The following is a 20,527-nucleotide window of genomic DNA, read 5'->3' as shown; positions in this document are numbered from 1 at the left end:
TAGAGACTTCAGTTCTGGAAACAAGTTAGTTATTACAACATGTACATAAGTGTGTTCAGGAATTAGAAGATAAATCTTAACTAGTGCCTGTAAGTACTGCAGTAGATGAATTTGATAGGAAATGAAGGGTGATGTCTGGGCAACTGGATCAAACTAATTCTCAAATACCTCACCTAACATGCTTGTGCGAATGTATTTACTTGGTGTCATAAAAATAGTAGAGCTAGGTCATACAAGAGCTAGGTCATGCAAAGAAAGCCACGGTTTGTATGGAGTGTCTTTTCTCTGTAACACTTCAATATTTTTCATTTCATTTATACATTGATCATTTTCTGGTATCCAGATAGACAGAAACAGCTAGCAAAGAAAAATTTAGTTAAAAAAAAGACTGTTGGGTTTTGGTTTTAGTGCACAGGCTGACTCTTAAACCAAAAGTAAAAGACTGTATATCTTGGAGACAATGAAATGTAGTTCACTGTCATATAAACTGGTAATTTAGTCTGGGATGCTGAGCTCTGGCTTACAGCACGTGCATAATGAGACATTGAATGCATTCTGCATCCTCCTACAAAGCCAGTGCAATATTTCTCTAGGTACTTCTGTAGTTGTTAGACCGCATTTTCCAAAGATGCTTATGAACTCTTGTAACACTGATCAGGAGCTAGATTTATTCTCCTAACGTTCAGCTCTGTTGCAAAGGTTCTTGCCTTTTGATAGAAGAAGAGAGACATTTCCCGATCCACAAGGAAGTTATGGTAGATTATTGCAAGTCTTGTGTAAATCTTCAGTTGAGCTTTTTTATTGCCCAGGTCCATGGCAGCAGCAAGTGCCAAATGATAATAGCCTGCTGCATCAAAGGGATCCTGAAATAAGAGACACAAAGATAACACCCTCTATAGCACAAGCTGTGTAAGAGGACATCCAAGCTCAGTTTATTAGGTATCAAACAAGAATAATATAGATTCTGAACTTCAGTAGGTTCTCACTTTATTATTTACATTCTAAATGCATAAAAACCAGAATGTGGTAAAACCTGACATTATGAAACATTATTCAACATAACGATTTTCTGCAGCAGTTTTTAGTATTTCTTACCTTAAGGTCATAGAATATAATGTCTCCTAAGATCGAGTACACCTTGACGTAATACAGTGTTTCCTCCTCAAACTCCAGAGGAGAGGAACAGAGGGACAAGGCCTTTAAATAAAAGTGTTCAGCTAGTTCACAGTGACCCAAATGATGATGGATGGCAGCCAGCCGATGGTAAGCTATTCGTTCATTTAGCTGATTTCCTAATGAGATAATGTGTGAGTCAGGATAAAACCAAAGAGACAAAGTAGTCAAATTGTGTCAAATCAGAATACATCTATGCTATTTTTTGGTTTATTTCTATGTGGTATTTGCTGAGTTTTTATTGCATAAAACTAATTTTGCTTAAGAGATACATAAGCCAAAACCTGCCCTTTAAGAACAATACCACAGAATTCCTGGATTTCCCACTGTAGGATTTACCAGTATCTGGGATTTTCTTAAGAAATAACTACATTCATCTCTCATGTATAGATATATACACCCTGTGCATACTTACAAAGAATACAAATAGGTTATTATGAAAGTAATGAAAGAAAGAAAGCTAATGGGATTAGAGACTCCATTACCCCTTCCACTACATACTTTACATCAAAAATGATGGCAAAAAGATGATTTTCAGGCTGATCAAAATTACCTGTCTGTTCTTGTGTGGAGGGGTGAGAGGGTTCTTAATCAGCTGAACAGCTCTCAAACTTGAAGAACAGCAATTTTTTAAACTAGCCCTATTGGTTTTGGTTATTTTATCCTAGGTTGGTTCACCAGCAAGGCTATGAGAAAATCTGAAAGTATACGACACTGAAAAGCCTCTTGGGACAATATTATTCATCAGTATTACATCTTAGCTGTGAGAAGCACACTCAGTTTGGACTTGAAATCCCAGGTTTAATTCTGTGCTCTACCAAAGGTTTTCCGTAAGAACTTGAAGTTAGAAGAGGCAGCAATAAAGTTATTCATTCTTGAACAGAGGCAAAAATAGTAATTATGGTATTGTTAAGAAACCCTGGCAAGAAATCTGACTGAATTCAAAGGAAGAAAAATTTAGAGTTCTGCTGTATTTTAGAGATCAGTAATATTCAGCTATAATTGAAATTGGTCTTACCTAAATTTACACTGAGCATGAGAGATGCTCTTGCATATTCCAGACTTTCCTCATAAGTCTTCAGATTCACCAGCAATTCCACCAGTTTATTGCATAATCTGAGTTCAGTGTTTTTGTTGCCAGTCTGCACAGCAAGTGGAAGAGCCCTGTCCTGAAACACATAACAGTTTAGATACAGCTGAACCCCAAGACGTGCACTAACAGGCTTCCATTATGTCATGTCAAGCGACTTCTGGTTTCATTTTGCTCTTTGATTATATCCTACACTCAGAAAAGAATTTAAAATAGGTGATATCTATTAACACTATGACAAAGTACTCAGCTGCAATAGGCTATAAACTATAAACTGAGAGGATCAGCTTTTGGTTCAGCATTTGTAGAACACCTGCTATGATGGGCAGGTACATAACTATTAATGCAGTAGAAAAACTGCACAAACCCTGTAGAAAGTCACTGCTTTCTCCTTTTCCCAAGTACCATTGAAAAATATGTCTCCAGCAGCTTCAAACAATTCCATTCCTAAATTTGGATCTCCTGTGTAAAGAGCAGCATCTTGAGCAACCTGAAAACAAGGAATGGTGAAAGAAAAAATAAATCTTGGTTACTTCTTGGTAAAAAAATAAATACTAACAATTGAAAAAAAGATCTTGTTAAGGCCTCTCTTCTCATTATAAGATAGGAAAGTCTATATTTGGTGAGACCATGCTCTGTCTTTTTTGTACCCTGTTTTTGAGCAGGCCAGCGGCAACTGCTGAAGAAGGAATATAAGAACCTGGGCACATATAGTGTCATGGTCTCCCTTTTCTGGCAATAGCATCCTGCTACCTTTGTCAGCACATGGCTCTCTTAATATGTGGCAGCTATCAAATACACTGTTTTTAATTTAAATTGGATCGAACTTATCATAGAAATAAATTCTAATTACAAGTTAGATATTGCTAACATTGCAGATTTAAAAGCCTTTGAAGTGAATTCTGTAAACAAATGCAGCTCCACTATCCTGTTCTTCTGAAATAATAAATATATGCCATGTTAGCAAAAAGGATTTCAGGAAAGGCAGCATGCATCCTCCCCAAAGAAAGAATACTAGGATACTCAGTTATTGATAGGATGAGTAGTAACGAGAAAGGGGACTTTTACATGAAGCAAGATTAAGAATCTTGCTTTGGCTTTGTGATCTTCCGTTTTCAAATTGCATTCAATTAATACAAGCCTAGCTTTCTACTTAAGCACGAAGGCAGTGATCCTTTTACACCTATTTTGGCTTCAGGCACCTAAGAAGTCTATTGCATCACATTGTGGAAGTTGTGTTTTACATGCAAATTAAGATGTGATGACTTGCACAAATTACTGGCACAGTGGTCAACATTTAAGTGGGCAGATTCCTGTTTTAAGACTTTCCTCATGGACAGGCACTGACTCCCTGCTTTAAATACCAGGTGCCATACATGCACAGTATGAAATACACATGCATGTCCCTGGCCCACTCCTCCTCTTGGAGGAAATAAAGCAGATGGAGAAAATCATCCCACATGCTGATTTGGCCTTTGTACCACCAGGTGACTGACTTGGGGGCTATCAGCTAAAATCATTTAGTAAAAGAAAAAGAAATGACAGGCCTATAGCACAGTCCCTTCTTGTAAACACATTTATTCAGTTTTCCTGGTAAATTTTCAATAATGTAACTTATTTCAGAGAAAAATTAATTAAAGTGGCCCCATGTATTGTGTCTCAGTACATTTTAAACATGAACTTGTTCCCTGGGTTTTCCTGCTTTGTAGGTTTTTTTCAAAACATCTTAACGGGCATCTGATTATTTTATTTAGAGATCATCTTTTGGTAACCAAGACTCAAATCTTACTATATCAGGTTCTGTATACATCCTGCACTACAAGGCAGCACTCTCCCTCACAACAGAAGAGAAGTATTTTTAAATCCTTTCCAAAAGTGAGAACCTAATTCCCCAAATACTTCAGTGAATGGCTAGGAGCCATATAGACAACTGAAAGTCAGATCTGGGCTGCAGTGCCGCTCTGAGAAAAGTCTCTGGATCATCCAGTTTCAGCAGCCACAAGGGCTAGATCCCCATTTCGGGTCATCTTTCAATCTGTGTTAGCACAGCAGTAGAAGCTGCAGCAGGTCCCCGTTGGTTGGGGGGGGGGGGTCTGAGGTTGGAAGCCACATGCCTCTGGTCTTACTGTTGCAAAGGCAGCAGCAGCTCCAGCTGGCTCCGTGCCATGCTATGCACGGCCACAGAAATAAAACTTTAGATGCTTTGGAAATGCTTCCTGAAAAAGCTACTCTCTTGTTTTCCTGGGAATCTGGCCCACAAGCCAGCATGCTGATTATTATCTGTTATCCACCAGCATGTAGCATGGATACATGGTTTGATTGCTGTGGTGCTGTATAGCTGGTAGACAATGATGAAGGAATACACAGAATTTACAACAGAGCAAGAACTAAAAAAGGTCACTGCCCAAAATCTTTCCAGAGTCAAGCAACAGATTAAAACAGAGGACCAATGGAAAATGCTGAGACTTTCAGCTGTTAAGCATTACATAAATGGTGTTACTATACGTTCAGAACACCAGTTAGTAAAATCTCTGGGATCATCATATTGAATTACTTACTCTCACCATGCCACCTGCACCATGTTTGACAACACATGCATGCCTGTGTTGACAACGTACCTGAATATAAAGATCCACAAGTTCGTTCTGCCTCAGAACATAATATATCTTTCCTGCCCGTAGCCAAGCATATGCCTCTTTCTCTTTTTTCTGGAGATCTATAAATATTCCAAGGCTTCTTTTGGTATACTCCAGAGCTGACCTGTAAGCCCTGAAACAGGGAAAACTGCTAATCACTGAGGGGTTCTTCAGAATTGCAAATGGTTTTCTTCATAGTGAGAAAAGCTTTATGTTAATTATAAGACAATCTGTTTCCCCTATTCAATGCACAATTATAATTTCTCAGCCATGCTGTACTAGTAACTAGCAAACTCAGTCTTTTTCCTCTTCCTTTTTTTTTGTTCAATCTATGTTTCCTGTTAGATTGTTATCACATTATGTTATTTCAGTATAGTTTAGTTTAGATGTGTCCTTCCCCTACCTCAGGCTAGGGACAGGTGGAAAAAAAAAAAAAAAATCTTTCTTCATCTTTAGCTTTTCTATGATTTTTGGCTTTTTCCTAGAAACCTCAGAAAGAAATTGCATCTGTAAATATTTTTTCTAAAATCACCTAGTACAATTCAGACTAATCAGCAACTGTAGAAAAACTTGATGGGGGAAGAGAACAGGACACGACATGACCAGTTCTAGAAGCACCTAAATTATCAGATCATTGAGCAGTGCAATTTTCTTTAAGTGTAAGAGCACAGTGCTCTCAGAAGAGCAGTCATACTCTTCATTGGAAAGACCTGGCAGATTGATTGATCTTAGGGTGCTTTATACTGGACATAGAAACCCCAGACTTATTAAATCCTTCTGTCTTGTGTTGGACTCCTATCACCTTGATGTGACACATTTTCCTCCAAGCACAAGACACAAACATACTGAAATATAACATGAACTGCACAGTTTCAGTGAATCCTTACACAGTACATCTTTAGAACAGCCTGCTTAGACCTACAAAGAGATCCAAAACAAATCTAAAAGTAATACGCTCCCTCATATTTCACACTATCAAGATTTCAGTTCTGTCTCAATAAGGTATCTCATCTGAGGGAAAAAATTAGTTTTACTACTTTCTGATTCTTACAGAAATTGAAGAGAACTGTCACTCCTTTTATACTCATGAGATGAAGTAAAGCTCCACTGAACAAACCTGACATTTCAGTCTTCTCTCCTTTGCTAACAAGCTGCTAACATGAGGAAAGGCAAGGCAGTTGAAGTAGTCCAACTCCGCCCAATTACTGAATGCTACTTTCATCCCTCCTTCAGAGTTTTTGCTTTTACAGCAGACAGAAGCATATACCAATCCATAACCCAGCACAGCAGCTGGAACAGGTCAGACTGTGTCTGCTGGCATGGCCACAGTAATTTACAACGGAGGCGGTGACACCAAGGACATCACTGTTTTTGTTACTTCATCATAGACACATATCCTTGTTACTCAGGGCTGTTAACTCAAAGAATACTGATACTATGGTCTAATACCATATTGAGTACGTGCTATTACCCGGTAGTCTGCTGAGGTTACACAGCCAACGTCTGGGAGCCAGGCTCCTAGGATACATAAATTTCATGTACTACACACACACAAAGCAGCAGCTTCTCCAGCTAGCGAAATCCTTCTGCAAATTACAGGTAGTTTGAAATCTTAACCAACTGCTTTGTCTTCAGCCTCTCCAAAGGATGTTCACCAACTATATCATTAAACAGCAGTGAACAAAGCAAAATAAATTAGTTGACATACTAGGAAAGTTAGATGCTTGGGCTGCAGCCCCTTAAAGCTAAAGTAAGCATCTACTCTCCTTCTATAACTGAGAATATTTTTTCCATCCTTACTGAGGCATGCTTGAAAAATATCTGAATCTAAAGTGACTCCCTGAAGTGAGATACAGTAAGAAAAAAATCAAAGCTGCCTTAAACACTTTAAAAATTGTCTAGAGAAATCTCTAAGTTTCCCCAGCACCTGTTCGTTACTATAGACTTGTGCAGTCCATTTTTTCAATAAAGCAAAGCAAAAAAAATTGGTATTCTGAAAATAAGAGCGGCATAGAAATTGCTGGAGACTGACACTACGCAGTTTTGCACATAGGCTTTGTACTTATGTAAGTTTTGAAAAAAGCATTTCCTCAAAGAGAAACACTTACACAGAGACAATTTGATGTCTGACCTGTTTGGAATATGTCACTTGGTTTCTAATGGAAAAAATGTCTTGTAAAAAAAAATATATCTATCACCACAAACAAGTCACCTGCCAGCAATAATCCTAGAGCTATAGCAGTCATCAACAGTCACATAACATAATACTTTTTAAACATATTTACATAGATTTTAAAAATAATTTGGCTCTTGAAGTGGTGCTAATCCCTGCTGTACATCTTGTCTCCCTTGAGAGATGTTTTTTTTTTAAGTAACTATCAAGAGAAGTCACCACTAGCACTGGACCCTTCAATTCTGATAAAGTGTATTGGCAAAGCAGAGAGAAAAAAATCTGTCATCTTCAGCTGTTGCAAAATTTGAGTTCTTTAGCATGACAGAAGAGTTACAATCAGAATAAAAGCAGACTCATTCAGCATGTCTTACCTTTCTGTTCCTAAAGACAAATAGAGCTGACTAATGGTTTCCAAGATTTGTCCCTCCAGAGCTTTGTTGGACATCTTTCTAGCTAAAGATAGTTGATATTCATTGTAGATGACACACTGAGCCTCATTGGGAACAACTGTACTGTAGAACTGACACAGCAGTTTAATTGCTTGTAGTTGACCTAGGAGAATAGATTAGAAATACTAACATGAATCTCTATTTTAAAATGAAAGCTAGATTAGTTTTAAAATAATTCATTCTTAGTGTTTCACAAAACACAGCACAGTCAATGAATAACAATATAAAAGTCATAACAAGGAGATTCCACTGCTGGTTTCTTCACCCCCAAAGTTAACAAAGGCTAGAGGTTACTTCAGACTTGATGTCCAAAATAAAATAATAGAACAGCCACCTTACCTGTATAAGCTGCCTTAATCATTGTAGAAAGAATAAATATATAAAGCATGGGTCTTCTAAATACAACTATTTTATGCAAAAGTAATCCAGTTTACCAATTGTTTTCATACCTTTAAATTCAAGTCTGGTGCTGTTTGTACTACCAGTGATATCATAACTATTGTAAATTTTCTTGAACCTAGAAATCTCTAGACTTTCTACCAATTAAGTTATTCCATTTTTTAACATTTAATTTTCTCTATCATTTCTGACAAACCTAAGTACCACTAGAAGAGCAAGCCAACCTGTATTTATTTCTCCACCATTATGGGACAGAGCAAAGACTTCAATCACTATGATAGCTGTCACATAACTGGACATAAAATGCTGTTTAAGGAACAACTATAACATACCTATATAACAAACATTCCCAAACAGGGTACATTTCATAACTTTGAGGGGAAGAAAAAATATACTTACTTTCCAGATGATTTGTCTCCATTGCAACTAAAAAAGCCCATTCATAATAAAACCTTCCTTTTTCTCTTTGAGTTCCATCAACATAGTAACACCCCAACTGAAGGAGGACTTGGATAAAGTCTTGGCCACAGGCCGTACTTGGAAGTTTGGAGAATAGCTTAACTGCCCTGATATAATAATGTTCTGCCAGCTTGCTGGCTGCTACATGCAGGCAGAGTGCCCCAAAATTAGCCAGGGCTACAGCTTGGTTATGGGTCATATCAGTCTCTTCCGAAAGACGCAGTGCTTTGTAGTAGCTCTGAGCAGCTTCTTTCGTATTGTTTGTTCTTTTCAAAGCAATAGCAAGCATATTATAAGCGATGCCTAGTTGTTGAGGATTGCTCCATGAAGAGTCTACAACAGCATTTAAAATGGCTAAAGCCACATCATATTGCCTGTAAAGAATGTATAACCAAGCAAGTGAAACCAAATAGTTAATAGTTTCCTCTGGCTTAGCAGAAACATCAGAGTCCAGGGCTTTCATCATGTAAACAATGGCTTTTCCATACTGTTTGTGGTGGCTGTACAGTTTTGCTAAGCTAAGATAGATGGTGCTGCATAGTCCTTGCTGCTCATTAGTAAACACAGAGGAAAGTGCTTGTATGAGGTAAGGTGCAGTTTGGGATGGGAGTATTTGTCTGAGTTTTCTCATGCCATAGAGCTTGGGAGCATTTTTGATTACTAAATCAATCCTTTTCAAGGAATCTGTTAAAGTACTGGAGCTCTGGGAAGAGGCAACCTTTATGCAACTTAACACAATGTGCGGCAAGCACTTCTCATTGTAGGACTCTGCTAGTTTGAAATAACAGTTGTTTGATAAGTTGTTTTGTAAACCCAAGTCATTAAGCAATAGTTGAAACCTTTCCAAGAATGGTAGTGCCTCTTCATGCTGTTTCCGTGCACTGTAATGTTTTGCCAGTAGAAAGCATGCCCTTGCCTCTGCATGTTTGTTCTGGCTCAAAATTGTCCTCTTCAGAGCATACTTTAGAATATCTGACTCCAGGTCAGCACTGCAAATATAATTTGGAATTCCCATGAGAAGAGATGTAGCCTTATCAAAAACATGAGCACATTTTTCTTTGTTCTTCTGTGTCAAGTAGATGACTGCTAGATTTGTATAAAGAGCAATTACAAAGTACAAATCACTAAACCCTCCATCTACTGCTCCCAAGGCTTCCTCAAAATACACCCGAGCTTGGGAAAACTTCAGCTTTTTAACACTGAGCCTGCCTAAGAGAAAGCATAGCCTTGCTAGCGCCCAGGACATACCTGCTTTCTTTGCTGCTTCCCTTGCTAATCTAAAAAAGCTAACCAGTTCTTCTTCTTCTGAAAACCCATAAAACATGCTATTGATAAATGGATAAGAGAAATCATACAGGTTTTTGAAGTTTCTGTCATATTCTTTCCTATTTAAGTAGAGTATCAATGACTCAAAGATGTCAGATGCTTGAACATCATCTTGACATATGTGGAAGCAAGGTCCTTCAGGTGGAGGAAAGATTTCTGTATTTGGAGAGCTAGCAGAATCCTTTCCTTTAGTTGGCTCTTCTGCCTGGTTGGCCTCCAAATTCTTGAAGTTCTTCAGGAATTTTTCTATCTTGCCATTCTTGCTAGTGGATCCTGTACTAAAATGTGAACATGGAATTTCTGAAAAAATAAATTACAGATCAAAACTTCATGTGTGCATGCACACAATGATCTTTGATAGACCAAAAACATTTATCAGTAAAAGATGCTGTTAGGAAAACATGTAAACATACTGCATTTTCTTAACAGTATGTCTAGGAGACAAGCCAAGGGTGAGGAAAGAGAGAGATCAAGAAGGATCAGGGAAGAATAACCTTGGGAGACTGGAGGAGTGGGGGTAAACAGGACTTGCCACATGTAAGCAGGTTGCTGATCAGTACGCTTGTCTAGCCAGGCCCTGTGCCTGATCCAACATTAATCCAACTGAAGTCCAACATTAATTCAGACTGGTTTGTGTCCGAGTGTATTCTCAAAAAGTACACACTGAGCGCATATTCTCTGTTCTCTCTGTGCACATGAGCGAGAGAGATCTGCCAATGAATTACAATTCAGACTAGTTGGTAAGCAAAGAAAGACCAGAATCTGGAAAAGACACAAGGTCTGGATAAAGGACCCAAGGTCAGGGCATGGATGGACTTAAGGCCTAAGGGAACTGTGAATTTGAGCATGCGAGTTAAGTAAGGGTGTGTCTATGTCCTGATAGAAAACTAAGGCAGGTTAGCCAGGGAAGGTGCATAAGACTGAGCTATTTGAGTTGTTGAAGTCTCACGTGGGTGCTGTGAGGGTGCCTGCAAAGGTCCTGTTCTCCTGTCCACATTACCTCTGTGTGGCCAGCCATGCCTGTGTAGTGTGTAATAAGATTTCTCCTTTCAATCAAATACCAACCCTGATTCTCTGCTGGCACAGATTAACTTTCTCAAAATTACCAAGTTTGTGGTGATTGACGTGGTCATTGATCTAAGTTCTAGTACTGACATTGCTGAATATCTTAAAAATATGAGACAGACATGCCATCATTTCTTTAGTCCTCCCACTGTTATCCAGCCAAGGTAATAGGGCAAGGACTAAGGATATAGTTTGCAGTCATAGTCAGTGTAAAGCTTACAGCTGTGTATCAACAGGAACTTACTGAATTTGCAGATTTAGAGCTCAGTTTCCTTAAAGTCTCATTTCTGAAACTGTTCAGCAGAATCATAAAAACTGATATTTAGAAAAATGTAGTACAAGTAATGATAGTGACAGCTTAGCAACTAAATGCCAAAGGGAAATAATTCTGCATCCTCATCAAAATATCCCCTTTGGGAAGTATATTTATGGGATGAAGTTTTCTAGCAGACGGAAAATCTGCTAGAATTCAAAGTCAGCACTTGCCAGATGCCCCATAAACAGTATTTTGCCATTAAACAACATGAAGGGGTTGGAGGGTGGTGCATGTATGTGTGTGTCACAGCAGTAAAAATAAGTCATACAGTTTGCAGTTGGATAGCAAAGTGCAAGCAAGACATCTGTTATCAGTGAAAACCCACAATGTCTTACAGAAAAACCTAGTGAAAAGGGGTTACAGCAAAATCTAGGAAAGCAAACAGCAAGAGAAGAAAGTTAGAAGACATTAGAAAGAAAAAGCTGGCAAAGATATCAAAAATATCAGAAGTCACATTAACTTTATGTAAAAATTGTATGCATATAAAGTATTACCACATTCATGAGCTTTCTGAAATTCTGGTTCTTCTAATTGGTCTGTAAGAAAAAAAGAAAAAAGCCATATTAGTTATGGTATCCTAGTTGTCTTTCAGTTTTAAATCTCCTAAAATAAGGCTGTTTTTTAATTTGGAATTCTTTATTTCAGAAGAATTGGATGTGTCCTGGATATTTAAAAGAGAAGAAATTGCTGACCCAAAGCTAACAGATACTAGGGACTTACCCTCCTGCTGATACAATTCACTGCTTTCTACATGGTTATCATCATGCACCTACCACTGCTTGGGAGGGTGGGGAGACATCTGCATATTGCAGTTAGAATTAAAGCCAACCTGTTCTGCATGAAGGATGCATCACTGCTGCATTAAAATACAAGTAGGCAGTGTAGATACAATCATTCCCAACAACCCACCCGTAAAATGAGGTAACAAAAAGCCCTTAATATTGCCAAAAGACGTTTCAGTGTCACTCCCAGGGCAGGATGGGGGCGAGGAATAATTATTTAGGGTAGTTTGTGCAGATAAGAGTGTCAGACTTTTGTGGCCATTCCAATAAGCATGCAGATGAAAAATCCCTGTATTTATCTTTTCTTTTAAAAGGTGTATCTAAGTTCTGTAGACATTACTACTATAGATCTAGTTTTAAATGTTTAACATAGCACATCTGTAGAATATTTAGTAACTACTATTTTGTCTAAAAGATATTTCTCAAGGTGTTTCAGTTGGCATGTTGCATTTCAGGATTATATTCACTGTCTTTCATACACCAGATGCAATATTAAGTGGTACTGAGTGTATGAAGGATATCTCTAAAAGCAGAGGCTCACAGAACTAGTTCTATTTTAAGCTGATGGAAAGCTATTTTACTAGCCTTTAAGAATGACCTCTCACTGACTGTTTACTTCTGGATCTCCTTCCTTTAAATGCTTTCCTGACTTTGGTGGACAGATACCACAGATGTTTACAATAGTTGTAACTTAATGGTCTGAATATCTAATTGGAGAGGTGCTCCTAAATAAATACTTCTCATTAGATTGATGTAGATTGAAGGAATCAAAACCCCATTTACTCAGGTCACACAACAAAATATCAAGTCAATATTGAAAACGCTTGCTCTGGGTAAGTCAAGTTATGTAGATCAATTGTGCAGTTTAAGAGAAAAAAAGTGGTAAAGATGGTACTATAAGCTGAGGAAGATGCAAAAAGAAGTTAGCACTTGTAAAGATTAGGGAGATGAGATGTGGCAAAAAATGTGCAACAGGCAAAAATAGCAGTATGTCCATTAAGCACATGAAATTAATTTAGTACCTAACAGAGGTCTGAGCTTTTGTTCCCAGGCTTTTCATTTGAGCAAGGAAGGCAAGATGTGAAGTCATTTTGCACATTGACATGAGTTGCATTTTGCGGCTCGGGTCTGGCATGCCTTAGTTATTGTTCACACATATGCTGATTTGCATAATTAAACCAATGCACCCGAGCCAAACCTACACACCAGCTCCTTCCAAATTGGAGCCTACAGGCCTGTCTCTTGGGATGGCACTAATGGAGATAAAACTATTAGATATTTGACAAACATACAGATCACCACAGAACAGCCTGTGGTGGGATAAGAAATCACTGCTCCTGTTCGCTTCAGCAAGACAAATACATTAACACTACCTTACACCAAGTCTGTAAAGGTGAAACCCCAGTTATCCCAATTAGTTTATGCAAAGCATGAGCACTTAGAGGAATAACAGCTGTACTGGAGATGATGTAGCTAAAAGTATTTTTATCCTTGGTATGAATAGGTTTTGCTATTTTTCTATACCTTTGAAAGTTAAATCAAGCATGAAGGAGGTGTATGTTTGCATTAGCTGTCACTAATTATTATGCCACCTTTCCTAAGAAGAATGAAAAGCCAGCAGTATTTGGGTGAACATGCTGCCTTTTATAATGCAGCACTCTGACATTTGAAAACTTGAAGATCTGTTCAGCTCAGTAACTGAATTTTTAAAGCCCTGCTCTTTAATTCACTCAAAAAAAAAAAGGACAAAAGATTTGTAAATGCTCTGCTGGGAAAAGTCTTGCATCAGCAGGAAAGTAGCAATGATGATATAAAGGATTTTTACATGCCATATTTATGATCAAACTGAATACCAGGATATTTCACAGTAGGAGTAAAGGCTGGAATCTCATGGAAATAAAAAAAAAAGTCAGTTATAACAGGGATATAGGAACTGCACACGTATCATGCAGTAAAAAGGAGTAAAACTCACCTATTCTGTACACAGAGCAAACATCTGTGATGGAGGTTTGTTTCAACAAATGTATCACTTCTTGCAAATTTTTTTCTTTTGAAAAAAAAGATAGCTCTTCTGCTTCAAGAAAATCCAGGTCTTGTGGTCTAACAAAGAAAGGATCAACTTTGAAAGTGTCTGAAAGCAGGTTTGGCTTGAGAAGCTCACTGCATCAGCCAAATTTGAGCTTGTTAGGGAAACTAATACAATCCTTACATTACAGGTCCTCCTATGTTCAAAATTAGTAACAGTCATATTTATAAAAATATATACAAACTGATGATAGCTATGCTTGCAGCTAACAGTTTCTGCCATATCAAAGTAAGTTTTATGCCTGTGTCATGGTATAGCATTTTATGAGAGAATTTATTAAAAGCACAAATCTTTAAGGACATTATGGTATTGATCCTCTAATACAAGCTTAAAAGGTACACATCAAATGGACCTGCAAACAATGTTTAAGAACTCCTTGTTTCAGCATGTAGGCAGTCTAGACATACTAGTAAGAGCAGCCTATTAACATGGTGCCAATGCATGCTGAAATGCACACTTTTTACAGGTTTCTGTCTGCATTATGAGCAATTATTTGTAATAGGAGCCCCATTTAAAGCAAGTTAAGGCCTGTAATTGAGGGTACTAGCAAAAACAGAACTTGGATGCTTTAACATAAATCTTGAGACCAGCAAAAATAGAATCTTCTGCAAGACTAAAGCTTCTTGGATCTTGTGATCCAAAGCACAGAGACTGAACCAGATATAACAACTACAGCAACCCCTTTTCCCAGTAAGAAATTCAGGTACAGGCTGATAATATTTTCCAACATTTAAGCAGACTTCATATTCCAACTTCTTTGCATTTGTTTTGACTGATACACACTATGACAATTCTCAAAAAAAACCCCAAAAACCTACCACAAAAAATCCTGAGTTTAACATTCAGTATTTTAAAGCTCAAGAGACTAAGTCTCTTTTTGTTTGAGTTGCATACATATCACTTACTCATTTCTAGGTAAGTCCAGTTTCACGTAACTTGTCTTTACAAAACCTATTTGGCCAGTAAACACATGTCTTCCAAGAAACCATTCCATGCATTCAATGAAGTAACCAAGGATCTCAATTTTGTCCCCTTCCCGGAAACTAATCTCTCCCGACACAACACTTTCATAATTTGTCACAGCTAGACAGGATCCCATTGCTGTGTAATAAGGAGATAAACAATATTTTCAGATAAAGTACTTTAACAATACAAATACAATTAGTAGAACAGCAACTCAGCAGAAGAGCATATTTAGCAAAAGACACTCCTGGAACTCATAAGTTGCACATCTGATGTGGCAAGATTTAAAGCATCTAAACCTAATCCATTTGGTTTGAGCAATTAGAATTGTAAATAACAGCATAAAACTCCTCATTTCCCAGCCATTAGAAAGGAAAATCTAAGATGTTCTCAAAATTCTAGCAAATTCCATCATGAAGTAACAAAAAGAAGTGTTCTGAGTCCCTACTTTTCTCTCTTAGTAAAGGGCTCTGAACTTGGGCCAGAGTGAAAACACTTGAACCAACTAACAAAATCCTTATTGGATAAATATAGTTATAGACCACTCAATACAGTATTAAAACCAACATGAATGATAAAAAATAAGCAATATTTACTCTCTAGCCTCAGACCATCTGTATGAGTTTTATGTCTCTGGCAGTATTAAAGAAGTACACATGTGAAAGATCCACAATAACTACATTGGCTCATTTTCTTATTTTTTAAACTTTGTCATAAAAAAATCTACAGAGGCATCCTCAAATTAATTACTCTGCTACTTTGTGTACCTACTTAATACAATGTTTAGGAGAAAAAGGGAGATACAAGACTTCAGATTTTACCTCAACTTAGACATATCTAGCCATATGTGTTGTAAAACCCTTTAGTCATAGGCAGAAGTTTATGCTCTAAGTTTACTGCAATATAATTCTGAAAGCTGTTTTCCCATCCTAATACAATGGGGGAAAAATATTGAACCTTTCAGAGTCTGTTCTATTGAAAGCACAGAATAAGTTAATTTTTTTTTATCCTGATGTTCAAATGGAGTTTCTTACCAACATTCTTGATCGATTTAGATTCAGTCTTGCATGCAGTATCAATAGGATTAGAATACATTCTAAGAAACCATCTGAAAGTAGAAAAACAAATCGGAAATTAGTGCATGAAACACTTCACTAAATGTTGTGACAATAACAGTGATATTTTAAATCCATTTGGAAACAGGTGCATCCCTCCCACAATTATCTTTCAATTTCAGAGCTGTCCATACACTTCAGACACAGCTGTGTTTTCAGTAATATTAGTAGTAGAAGCAGCATTGCTTCAAACAAACCTAACAGAGAAAGTCACACTATTTCTCCCTGCCCAAGGTTAACAGAAAAATTCCAGCTCTTTAACTAGTTTTTCAACACCAAGAATGATTTTCTGGTGATTCCTGAAGTGAGTCCATTGGTAAGCCCATTGATACAATTTTGGCTTTATAGCAATTATGAGCTTGGACATGACCTTGACACAAACTGCGTTAAGGTGGTGTATGGCTCCTGTCAATAATGTTGACTGAAAACACTGCTAGCCTGTTATCATCCATTATTTCCAAGCATCCTGAAAAAGGAAAATTCTTACTTTAAGTTATTTTAGAAGTGTTAATATTTTTTATTTCAGACTCAGGAAAAAAAGCAATATCTAACTCACAGGAAGGATAACTATCTTTAAATGCTGCTCTGCTGGCATCTGGATTACTTCCATACCACACAACTGAATTAAATAGAGCATTTGTTCTCAGTGTTAATGGAAGATGGATGTTCCATAACAAGCTACCATTTAGAGACAGCTATGTCTAAGCAGACTTGTATACATGTGGAACAGATGCATATGAAATAGGTAGCTAGAATCAGGTACCTACTGATGAAAAGGGATCAATGGCTCCAGAGAAGCATTAGAGAGCATGGTCATGTTACCATCCACAGATCCACTTGTTACACCTTCAGTAAAAGTCCCAGTCTCAAAATAAGTGTTTACTTCATTGCCTATAGCCATTATCTTTCTTATCAGATTGTCAGGATCTAAAACAAAAAATGCCCCTAAAAAGCAAGCAGTGGAGGAGATGTCATTTTATGTAATGGTTTAGTGTCATACAAGCTTTACAACTGGCTTCAAGAGCATTAGTAATATTCAATTAAAGATAGAAAATCTGAGATGTCACAAGAATTTTCTAATTGTCAGATATTCATACATTTCTATCTAGTTTCTCTTTCAGTAAAATGCAGAGCTGATATGTTCAATGAAGTGTCGAACCCTCTTCTGCGGCAATATTTTTCAGCAAATTACCTAGACATATGTGTATCTATATTCCCTAAAGAACACAAGAGGTGTTCCTATTGCATTAATCAACAATCCATCTAGCCCATCATTCTGTCTCTGACAGTGGCAGCAGGTGATGCTAGTTAGGAGAAGCACATGAGCCTGGCAACTATCTGTAATCTCTCTCCTGTACATCTCCAGGATCTGCAAGAATACGAAGCAAGTTGGAATGTACACCCCTGCCTAATTCTTTTGGTATTCATTTATGGACCAGATGCAAATGAATTTCTCTAATCCCCCTATGATCCTACTGAACTCAATCTGTGTTTGTTCCTTTCTCTTCTCTTTCTGGTACATTTGGAGTGAATAGATTTAAATTTCAACTTCATTAAGTATTTGAATAGGTCTTAATGTTTGCTTTTGGGATTTTAAAGAAAGGTACTTCTCTAAATTTAGCCTTAGCATGTACAGTCTTCCTTACCTTCCTGTACTAGCAGGCTTCTGTACATCAAATATAATGATTTTTCATTTATACAGACTTCAATGCCTGTTTCTTCTTCCTCTTGAGAATAGAGCCAGAAAGATTGATCTAGGAATAAATTCTCCATGCAATGATTTATAAAACCTAGGGAAAAGAAATTTCAATTTGTTTTCTTCGCAGTTTCACAGTATTATACAATAAAATAACCTTTCAGAAAGTCAGAGACTGGGGTAGGCATTCAGATAACTCCATTATTGCTTAACCCACAACATATAACTAATTTTACTACACGTATTGGCAAAATTACATCCATTATGTTACATGCATTACAGCTACTTTTGATGCATAGCTCTCACAAACTACACCTAAAAGGTGCACAACTTTTCTGTGCCGAATCCTGCAGAAACAGCAGAGCATGTCCTCCCCTTACGAGGGTTCCCTGTAGTTTAGCTATATTCAAAAGGTTTGGAGTCTGAAAGAGGTAATCACTAACAAGCTTTCAGCAACAGGTTCTCAGCACCACTTAAATGACAGATTACTGGAAATAATCTCAAAAAATAATAACTTCATAAATTTCTGTTGCCCAATTCAGCTGTGCTGATTAAGCAGAAACCGTGCCTGGGTATCAAATTCCTGGAATTTCTTTGGGACAGAGATGATACCACGTACCAGAATTACACAAATCAGAAGGTAGTGCTTGATTTGGAAACTGGGACTCCTTACATTAGGATTTAGGGCTTTCAAAGCTATTTGATAGTTACAGGGAGATCTGGATTGTTGTACCATAATCAACATGGTATAGATAATAGATCATTACTTAAATGGTCAACATTAATATATTAGCTAATCCTTTGCGTATAGGTTATTATGAAGAGGAAAGGTGGGCAGATCAGTAATTAAGGTTCTACTCTGCAATTTGGAAGATGCTGAATCAATTCCCTGTTAGCCACAACCTTGCCTAAGAAGAAACTTCATCTTGTTATGCTTTCTCTGCAAAGTTGCATTGAAACAGTATTTTTTCTAGTTCTCTAAGGAGCATTTTAAAATACAAAATAGCGAGTAAGTAGCAAACATGAAATTAAAAATAAAATTCATTTTAAATTGCTGTGATGGAAACAGGAAAATTCAATAGCAATGCACACAAGCTCTCCATATACAGAAGAAAAAAATAATCAAGTGAACAAAATGGAAACAAAGAACTGATTCAAATACTATTCTTCAGAAGCCCTGTGAAATTATAGGATATTAAAAATGGAACTGAAATCAATGGCATCATATTGTTACAAAAGGCATGCTCAAATTTAGAAACAAAACTGAAGCATGCAAAGCACATGAATCAATCTTTGTTTTACTTGACATTTCCTCTGAAGTCTTACCAACTCTGTCCACTATCTGCTCACTACTATTCAGGAAAGATGTAGAACAACTAGAAGAGTCCAGTGGGAAGCATGAGCAGAGATCTAGAAAATACACTCTGTGAAGAAGAATTATAGGAATTAGGGTTGATTTTCCTAGTGAAAACAACACTAAGTGGAAGTGCAGGTTAGAAGTCTCTAAATAGGTATTAGCATGGTCCAATGAAAGAGGAGTAACCTTGACATGTCTACAGTGAGAAGAAAAAGCTGTAAAAGCATTTAAGTTGTCAGCACAGGTTAGACTTTAGGACAAAAATACCTGGATTGGAATAGACTGCTTAGAAAGAAGATATGACCTGATTCTGGAGTATCTAACTTAAACAAGACACCTTCCAGGAATGATAGCTGTTACCTGTTTTGGGACAAAGGCAGGTTCTCCTGGAGGTTGGAGGGTCTCTCCAGCCCTATCACTAGTACCCGGTTCAGGAACATTACTTACTGCTACTAGGAGTTAATACAAAGAGTCCCAAAATCTTGTTCAACAAGTTCCCAGTCAATCAGAAATTGTGTGCAGAGGAACAAAAAACCCCACAAAAAACAAAAAACACCCAACAAACATATTGAACTGTTGTATGGAGAAAGAGCTTTACCCAGTGAGTGGTAGGTTAGAAACTTCCATATTTCTTCAAAAGTTTTAAATGTCACCACTATTAGATCTTGATCACTATGAATAGACAGCAGTCTGGCAGAGAGCTCCTAAAAAAAATTCAAACACAGTATTTTAATTATAATTATGCTAGACTTGAGCATAATTTCTCACTAGGTAACACTTGTGCTAAAATGTTATGTATTAAGAAAAATAAAAAATCCTCCAGGGTTTTACGTATATGAGATATCTGTTCTTTAACACATACCTACAACATACAGTAAGCCAACTTTTGATCTTATTTTTTCTTACCAATTGTACCAACAGTTCCAGCAAGGTTAATTTACAGAGGAATTAAGACCTCAGGACTGACCACACTGAGTGAGACTAAATGCCTGTATGGTTCAGACACATCTATGCCTAGTGGCCAGTATTCTTTATTTAGAGTGTGAAAGCCAGGCAAGCATCTAGTGGTACCTTCCAAGAATACTCTCCTAGCACAGAGCAATTTACAGCTTGGGAGCTGCCTTTGCCAGACCTGTGGGCATTAATGTTAAATAGTGGAAATTGTTTCTTTTTGTTGGTTTGTGTTTTTTACTTAAAATTTCTCTAGGTCACTTGAACCACTGTAAATTTTTAGGTTCCACAATATCCTGCTGTAGGTTAGCCTCAGAGCTCTGTACACATATGAAAACATACCTCCTTTGATGCATCTTTGAACCTGCTACCTGGTAGCTTCAGTCTTGTTCCAGAGGAGACATTGAATAGTCATTCCCTAGTTCACTCTTTCCATGGTTAAGACAATTAAATATACTGGAGTATTCCCCCCCCCCCCCCCCCCAAAAACA

At 37.4% G+C, this 20,527-nt stretch overlaps 1 protein-coding gene across 1 annotated transcript in view; it reads right to left on the bottom strand.

Moving 5' to 3' along the window:
• Nucleotides 1-406: 406 nt before the first annotated feature.
• The window catches only part of SH3TC1 (SH3 domain and tetratricopeptide repeats 1), a 27,000-nt gene continuing 6,879 nt past the window's right edge, over nt 407-20,527 (bottom strand). Inside the window, exons 4-17 of the mRNA XM_010583501.1 lie at nt 19,684-19,789; nt 17,679-17,822; nt 16,800-16,977; nt 15,952-16,025; nt 14,860-15,055; nt 13,841-13,968; nt 11,581-11,622; nt 8,320-10,005; nt 7,444-7,624; nt 4,882-5,032; nt 2,631-2,753; nt 2,192-2,342; nt 1,096-1,292; nt 407-863 (exon numbers count right to left, since the gene is read on the bottom strand). Coding sequence (XP_010581803.1) covers nt 633-863; nt 1,096-1,292; nt 2,192-2,342; nt 2,631-2,753; nt 4,882-5,032; nt 7,444-7,624; nt 8,320-10,005; nt 11,581-11,622; nt 13,841-13,968; nt 14,860-15,055; nt 15,952-16,025; nt 16,800-16,977; nt 17,679-17,822; nt 19,684-19,789 — 3,588 coding nt within the window. The 3' untranslated portion in view covers nt 407-632. The remainder of the gene's footprint in view (nt 864-1,095; nt 1,293-2,191; nt 2,343-2,630; nt 2,754-4,881; nt 5,033-7,443; nt 7,625-8,319; nt 10,006-11,580; nt 11,623-13,840; nt 13,969-14,859; nt 15,056-15,951; nt 16,026-16,799; nt 16,978-17,678; nt 17,823-19,683; nt 19,790-20,527) is intronic.

The sequence above is a fragment of the Haliaeetus leucocephalus genome, unplaced genomic scaffold (assembly GCF_000737465.1).
Source record: "Haliaeetus leucocephalus isolate CR32 unplaced genomic scaffold, Haliaeetus_leucocephalus-4.0 Scaffold906, whole genome shotgun sequence".
NCBI lineage: Eukaryota > Metazoa > Chordata > Aves > Accipitriformes > Accipitridae > Haliaeetus > Haliaeetus leucocephalus.
This window is presented reverse-complemented; position numbering and strand designations above follow the sequence as displayed.